This window comes from Crocuta crocuta, unplaced genomic scaffold, assembly GCF_008692635.1.
Source record: "Crocuta crocuta isolate KB4526 unplaced genomic scaffold, BGI_CrCroc_1.0 scaffold115, whole genome shotgun sequence".
In the NCBI taxonomy this organism is placed as follows: domain Eukaryota; kingdom Metazoa; phylum Chordata; class Mammalia; order Carnivora; family Hyaenidae; genus Crocuta; species Crocuta crocuta.
The window spans coordinates 7867608-7875281 of NW_027530575.1; the positions used below are offsets into that span (position 1 = coordinate 7867608).

The following is a 7674-nucleotide window of genomic DNA, read 5'->3' on the forward strand; positions in this document are numbered from 1 at the left end:
TGACTGAGGAAGGCTTTATTGAGCCAGTCAGGGTCCCCCAAATTACTTCTGATTCCTTCTTCGTCTGGCTCAGCCGTCATGGACCGCCCCCCTCTACGGCCCGGGACTGCATCAATAGCCATTTCCGCAAGCGGGCGGCCCCCACGACGAGAAGGATCCCCACAACGGCTGCGATGGAGGTGGAGGCCAAGACCTTGGGCGCGGGGCTCCAAGCTGGGGACAGGAGGCAGGTGAGAATTAGGAACATGAAGATACGACGACCCGTCCGGAGCTCCCGCTTGGCTCTCTCACCCTGCTGGGATCGTCACCCTCCCCCACCCCTCCTCAAGTCTCCAGGATTACCAAGGGGCCTCACCGAGGACTGTGAGCGTCATGGGTGCCGAGCTGCTACGGACCACCAAGCCATCAAGACTGAGGCGTGCGTGGCAGGTCACGGGCTGGAAGAAGTCGCGGGGCCTAGCGGGTAACGTGTAAGTCAGCGTCACATTGGCCAGATCCAGGCCGGTGAAACGCTCCAGGTTCTCAGAGTAGATGATCCGGCCGCCGCGCCTCAGAGTCACCACCAGGAAGCCCACGGGGAATACGTGTGTCACGTGGCAGCGCAGAGTGTACTCACTGCCCACTAAGACTGGAGGATCCAGGATCACGCTTTGCGGCTGTTCTAAAGCAAGAGGGGGCCGCTGAGCAAGGTGCGCGTGCGCCCCCTAACGCGACTGTCAAATACCCATCCCCCCGTCCCCCTCCCCTCACCCCAGGAGAGCCTGAGCCCCAGTCCCTCACTGTAGGCGGTGATCTTGGCCGTGGCCCCCCGCGTTTCTCCTGCGCAGGTGACGAAGCAGCGCACCTCGGAGCTCCAGGCCCTCACATCCACCAGCTCGTACGACACCCAGCCGGGCCCACTAAGCGTTCGGCCCCGCCGCAGCCGGGTGCTGAGGCTGGAATTCTCCGGCAGGGGGCAGCTACTGCTGCAGTTAAGCCACACGGAACTCCCCGGCGGCACGGCCTTGAACTCCGGGCTCACGCGCACCCAGAAAGGCACGGAGGTCTCCGAGGGCGTCGGGGAGCTGCCTCCGGGGCCTTGAGTCCGCGCAGCCCGGCGCCAACGCGCGCTCCCGCCTCCCCCGTAGGTCGCCGCCAGCAAAGCCAGCAGCGAGACGGGGAGCAGAGACCCCATAGGAAAGGACCCAGACTGAAGGGCCCCACGCCAGGGAGCCGAGGCTGGCCGCGGAGATAAGGAGGCCTGCAGCCCCGCCTCCTCAACCCCACCCGGAGAGTCAGGGGCCCCTAGAGGGCCCTGGAGCCTGCGTAAAGACCCTCAGCCCCTCCCCGGGCTCAAGGATGGGATTCCAAACCACTGGAAACCAAGGGCCAAGAGTTTCTGAAGAAGAATCTTTAATTTTCGCTAGCATTTTAAGAGGTTCTCAAGAGCCCCAGATTTGGATTAGAGCCTCAGGGGTGGGACTTGAACCGGCAGCCTTTTCTCGGGGGAGGAAGTGGGAGGACCAGACTAGAAAAGGCTCCAGCTGGACGTGACCTCTTCCCTTAACTCACACCAGGCAGGCGCACGAGAAAAAGCTTTATTAGCACAAAAAAGAGGCTTCCGGAACTGGGAGGGGAATCCTCCCAGGCCTCTCCACCCGACTGCCAGCAGGGTCCTCGTCCCCACAGGAATTTGGAGTTGCGGAGTGCTCTGTTCTTGCATGGTCCCATTGGGATGGAACCAGGTAGACAAAGCAGGGACACACAGGGGTTGGGCAGTTTCATGGGACTCCATGGTTTAGCTGCCAGTGAGTGGGCGTGCCACGTGCCACTGTGAGCACTCGCGGACACCCTCATGGGCAGAGGGGTGGTTAACAGGTCAGTGTCGGAGATGGGGGGGTGCGGTAAGGGCTCAGTGGGTTATCCCTGGGCAGGTTACCAATGAAACCCTATCACTGCTGCCAGTCCCCTTCTGGGGGAAAGCAGCTTAGACAATGGAGTAGGAAATTCCAGCCCCAGCTGATCTTTTTGCCACACACTCCGTTGCAGTGCGCAGCCAGTACAACTGTACCTGGCGGCCCTGAATGAGATTAGACTGAGGGCTCCCTGAGGACAGGAACCTACGTTCCTTTTCTTTACCATTTTAGCCCACATAAAAGGCACTCAATAAATAGCCTGCAGGAGAACAAATTAATAAATACATCATCATCCAAAGTTGGGGACAGTCCATGGACAGCAGCGTTGGAGCCGGTATCTGTCAGAGGAAGGACGGGGACGTGTGTCTCCATGCTGTGGGTGTTTGTGCAGGCCACTTCTCTCTAGGACTGGGCGGTGGGTTTCCCTGTTTCCCAGCTGGGTGCCCCGTGTTAAGTGTCCCACCACACCCCCTCTGGCCAGGACAGGCTTCCGCACCCTTCACAGTCACGACCCAAAATCTCGTCCCCTCCTCGTGGCTCAGTCCTGTGGCGACAGGTCAGGTGTGAGGCTTGGGGATCCAAAGTGTGCATGTGCCTCGATCCCAAATGCTGTCTCTATCCTGAGGCCTCGGTTCTGTCCCCGGGAGTCCTGGGAAGGTGGGTGGAGCTGAATGGCTTGTGACTGCCACTGTTCAATGTGGCATCATCGTGGGGGGAGGGCCGAGGAGGAGGCCCCTTCCCGGACAGGTTCAGGGGGGCGTGGCCGGCGTGTTCAGCTTCATGGCAGCTGCCTCCTGGGCCTTCTGTAACTTGTATTTCTGGATCTTTCGCTGACGGTTATAGAGGTAAGCGGCTAGGCTCGTGATTCCTACGGTGAAAGCAATGGTCACCAGAATGGTGGTGAGGATGTGATTCCGGTGGTCTGTGGGGAGGACACAGTGGGTGATGAGGATTCGGCCAGGCTCACTGCCTCTGCCCTGCCCAGCCCTAAACAGCGGCACACTCACAGATCACGTTCACGACCACTTCACGGATGACCTCACCGCGGGGGCTCCTGGCCTCACACACGTAAGTGCCCGAAACCTCCCGCTTGACAGGCCTCAGGTCCCCAGTGGGCAGCGGAGCACCATCCCCCTTCCGGTGACATTTCAGCTCAGGAACTGGATTGCCCCAAGGCTGGCACTTCAGGGTCTGCTGGGAGCCTTCCTGCCACGTCCAGTTTCCCAGACAATCCCTCTTGTCTAGTCGGGGGCCATCTGGAGAAACAGAGCAAGATGAAGGCTGAGGTCAGGGACCGGGACACCCCTCACCGCCCGGGACAGGAGGACTCCAGCATCCAGGATCTGGGGAGAGGGCCGGGGGGGGGGACCCTCAGAGGGCAGGAGCTCCTGGGGTCTTGGGGATTAGGAGTCACTGTCTGGCAGCTCCACTCACACAGGACACTGAGCTTCCGGGTCCGGTTCTTGTACACCACCTGTCTGTCTACCTCCAGGGCGGCAGTGCAGGAGAAGAGGCGCCCGTTGTCCTCGGCACTGGCGTTTAATTGGAGTTGGGCCCTGGGTCCCGGAGACGGTGCTGGAGCCCCACTCAGCATCACCGTGACTCCGGGATGGGCTTCACACTCCACGGTCACCACGGTCCCTTCGGAGACCTCTGGCTCACTCAGGGTGAGGTTGGGAGCCGGGAAGCCTGGGGGCGGGGCACAGGGTGAGCACAACCCCCCAGCGTTGGCCCCACCCCTTGGGAGCCCCGCCCCCTTCTCTACTTACTGTAGAAGGTCACATCCTCCCGCCAGAACCGGCTCTGGTTCCCCAGCGTCACCACGCATGACACGTGCTGGGTGCCCTCCTCTTCCATGTTTGCCTTGTCATTGGTCGTGGCCAACAGGGAGTCCTTGTTGTGCGTGACTTTGAGGTGCAGATTCCGGCCCGCCAGCTCCAGGCGGACTTGGGCCTCTGAAGCTGGGAACAGCCCGTCCATGGTGCAGTCGACAGGCCACTCTGCCCCCACTTCCACAACCCTGGGGGTGGCAAGGTTTGGGTGCTTCGCTGGCAGGACTGGCGAGAGAGGGTGAGTGTGAACACAGAGGGGACGGGTCACCTGAAGCCCTTTCCTGGGGGCATTTTCATCCCCCCATCTGGAACATCCTCTTCCCAGGAGCCTCTGTGGCCTGGGGTCACCCCTGCCCGGCACACATACAGGGTTACCACCTTCTCAGATCCTGCAGCTGGGGCACCCCACCCCAGTGCACCCCACCCTAGTAGCCAAGAACATGCTCTTTCCAGAAGCCTTTGTAATCTAGGTGACCACCTCAGCACCCCCACGGCCAGAGGGCCCTCTTCCCCACACCCCAAACAGGAACACCCCTCCCCCCAGCCCATCCTCTCTGGAGGCTCCCCAGTGCCTCACCAAAGGTTCGCAGCTGCTGGGGGGCCGAGCTGTTCTGGAACACTTCCAGCCCTCGGGACCGCAGGTCCAGTTCCGTGCGGCACGAGAAACTGGCGAGGTGGTCGTCTCTGCCCGCCAGCACCGTGACCGTGGCCTCCGCGGGCTCCCCGACGGCCGGCTGCCGGCTCAGCTCCTCCTCCCCGCGGAGCAGCACCACCGTGAGGTTGGCCCGAGGCGCCCCGCCAGCCACCAGGCAGCGCAGGGTGAGGTGTTCGCCCACGGGCTGCCAGGTGGGTAGGGGTGCCAGCTCCACGCGCTCCGGCAACCCTGGGGGGAGGGGGGGAAGGTGTCTTGTGAGCCAGAGACGCTGCCCGCCGGCAGGGGGCGCTGGGGCGCCGGCCACACCGGGCCCAGGAGACTCCCCACTCTCCTGCCCTTCACACAACACACCCCAAACCACCTAAGCACGACAGGAATGTTAAGAGCTTCAGGATAAACCGGTGGGAAGTCCCCAGGTGGTTGGGAAGGGGGCAAAAAACCCCAGACTTTATTCACTGCAGCGTCTAACAGTGCAAAGTGGAAAAAACCCTCATGCTCTATCATCTGGAGTCCCCGGCGTGAATTTGAACTGCCCAGTCCAGTAGAGATGGTTTTGAAAAGACCCCATGCTCCCCCTTCTCTTCTTCTTCTTGGCCTTATTTTTCTCTGACACCCAAGGATGCCACACACCTAGTCAGTTAACTTGTTTCGCCTCTATTTCCCCGCCACGCCACGTAACTTCAGCTTTGTTCCCTGATCTGTTGCTGGCACACAGTAGGCTCTCTGTATTGATAGAAACACTACAGTTGAGTCACCCGCGCTGACTTAAGGCCTTTCAGGAGCCCCCTTTTAAGGGAAAGAAGTTCCCAAAGGTGCTGTGTGGTCCCCTGAAATGTTAAAAATGCAAGAACCGCCCACAGCCACTCAAAACGAAACTCCTGAGTACCCCCCTGAAAACACATGTGGGCTTGGGGTTTGCAGGCCAGGGTCCCCGTCCCACATAAGGTGACAGTTTCAAGCCAGGACTGAAAGTGAGAATTGACAGCCGTGTCCCAGTGAGCTGTGACTTAGCACTGAGACCGCCGGGTTTGATTCCTAGCTTTGGGGCTTCTGTGACACGGGCTGTAGCGGGGGGCGACTTGGCCCCGGAAACAGCTCCAGCCCTCGCGGTTGGAGAAATCGAGCCTCAGTGTCCCGAGCTACAAAATGGGCTATCGGAGGTAAGACTTTCATTAATGCATTTAAGAGGTAGAAAGAATGACTATAAGTGGACGTGAGGTTTCCTTTGAGGTGTGATGGAAATGTTCTAAAATTAGGCGGCGGTGCTACTACTCTATAAATACCTTCAAACTTGTTGAATTGTACACTTGAAGGGGGTGACTTATGTATGGAAATGATATCTCAGTAAAGCTTTTAAAAAGATAGAAGGGCAAGAAAACCCCTGTCCACTGCTTACCCCTAAGCACCTGCTGCAAACACCAGTGTGCAGAGCTAGTGCAAGCCTCAAACCTCAGCCCCCGAATGGAGCTCGTCCCTCTGAGCACAACTCCTTGCCCTGAAGCCCAGACTGGGGGAGGAGCTTGCCCCTACCTCTCCCTGAGCCCCAGCCTTCAGTACTGGTTAGTTTACTCTTGGGTACCAAGTACCCACCCTGCCTCCACGCAGCCACTGCCCACACATGTGGCCTGGACAAGGTCCACGGCCACTTGCTCGCTGGCTTCCCAAAAGGCCAGCCTTCTGCTAATGATTTTTTTAAGTTTATTTTGAGAGAGAGAGAGACACGTGGGAGGGGCAGAGAGAGAGAGAATCCCAAGCAGGCTCCGAACCGTCAGTGCAGAGCCCGACTCGGGGCTCGGACCCGCGAACCGGGAGATCATGACCTGAGCCGAAACCAAGAGTCGGATACTTAACGGGCTGAGCCACCCAGGCGCCCCAGCCTCCTGCTCTCTAGATCCCTGGTTTGCTCTCACACCCTCCATGGCTCCCTACCACCCTGAGAAGGTCCCCACCAATCTGTTGGTATTCAGCCCCTCCTAACACCCACCCCCTCCATTCAGCCTGTTCTCCCACTCAAACCTAGGCTGTGTCCTCTGCCCTGAATGCCCGTCTAAGCAAACTCCTACTCACCCTTCAAGGCCCAATTAGGGGTCACTACAGGAGGTAATACTTTTCTCCTTTCTAGAGAAAGTTCAGCCACCCTGGGATCTTCCCTCATCTTTACACCAGGGCTGGGACAGGACCAAGCTAGATACAGTCCCTCCTAGGTGACCCCCTGCCTGGGTGCGGGACGTCAGCTCCCTTTCAGAGAGCTGGAAATTAAGGCAAAGCCTGGTACTCAAAGTCAGAGCACTGGGCTTTCCACTATCATCCCCAGATGCAGAAGTCCCCCAGGGACGTTTGCCGGGGTTTTACAGGCCTCTGGGAACATTTGGGGGCTCTCCTTGGGAGCCAGGATCTGCGCAGACATGCTCCAGATCAGAAGCGAAGCTGCCATTTTTCCCAAAGGCCCTGCCCAGGCGCCATGATGGTGGCGTGTCCTTCATGCCTCAGTGCATCATTGCATCCACATGAGGAGCTCTTGCGGCAAAGTCGGTCAAGAAGCCGTGTCCCTCGTGGTCACCCAGTCCTCAAGGGCCCTGCTGGGGCTGGAACCCAAAGCTGTCTAACCCCGAGACTGGTCGGCTGGCTCCCTTTCTGTCCTTTCTTGTTTGTTTGTTCCGTTTTGTTTTCATCTGAATTCTATTTATTCATTGCCTACGGTAATCGTAGTTCTCGTGGTTCCGAGTGCCCAGAGGAAAAGAAGGCACGTGGATGGGGCGCCTGCGGGGCTCAGTCGGTTAAGCGGCCAACTTCGACTCAGGTCACGATCTCGCGGTTCATGAGTTCGAGCGCCGTGTCAGGCTCCGTGCTGACAGCTCAGAGCCTGGAGCCTCCTTCGGATTCTGCGTTTCCTCTTTCTGACCCTCCCCTGCTCACGCTCTGTCTCTCAAAAATAAGTAAACATTAAAAAAAAAAAAAGAAGGCACATGGAAAAAACCGGCCGGTGCCCTTTCCTGGAGCACCCCTCCCCCAGCGCCTCTCTCTCTCATTTCTTGGATTTCCTCTCACGGCTCCTTTATGCATCAACAAGGGCGTCCTTCACCCCACCCTGCTGCTCCTCAACACCAAGGATGGCATGCCACTTGTTCTGGGCACGCCTTCCTTCTCTTGAACTTGACGGGACACCTGGGAGCTCATTCCTCTTTCGGAACACGGGAGCTTCCTCCTTCTCTTTGTGCGGTTGCATACTACTCCTTCCAGTGATCAGACTACAGTTTATACCCCCAGCGCCCTATGCCCGAGTGGCTTGGAT

General features: G+C 58.9%; 2 protein-coding genes across 2 annotated transcripts in view; both read right to left on the reverse strand.

Annotated features, from left to right (window-relative positions):
• On the reverse strand, nucleotides 1–1211 carry ICAM4 (intercellular adhesion molecule 4 (Landsteiner-Wiener blood group)). The gene is made up of 3 exons (XM_077768025.1): nucleotides 781–1211; nucleotides 356–661; nucleotides 1–213 (listed from the first exon to the last, which is right to left on the reverse strand). Exons 1-3 carry the CDS (start codon nucleotides 1172–1174, stop codon nucleotides 77–79), a joined length of 837 nt encoding a protein of 278 aa, XP_077624151.1. The 5' UTR covers nucleotides 1175–1211; the 3' UTR covers nucleotides 1–76.
• A 352-nt stretch (nucleotides 1212–1563) lies between these two features.
• Nucleotides 1564–7674, reverse strand: part of ICAM1 (intercellular adhesion molecule 1) — a 9386-nt gene continuing 3275 nt past the window's right edge. Inside the window, exons 3-7 of the mRNA XM_077767935.1 lie at nucleotides 4305–4610; nucleotides 3665–3952; nucleotides 3330–3584; nucleotides 2903–3151; nucleotides 1564–2817 (exon numbers count right to left, since the gene is read on the reverse strand). Coding sequence (XP_077624061.1) covers nucleotides 2645–2817; nucleotides 2903–3151; nucleotides 3330–3584; nucleotides 3665–3952; nucleotides 4305–4610 — 1271 coding nt within the window. The 3' untranslated portion in view covers nucleotides 1564–2644. The remainder of the gene's footprint in view (nucleotides 2818–2902; nucleotides 3152–3329; nucleotides 3585–3664; nucleotides 3953–4304; nucleotides 4611–7674) is intronic.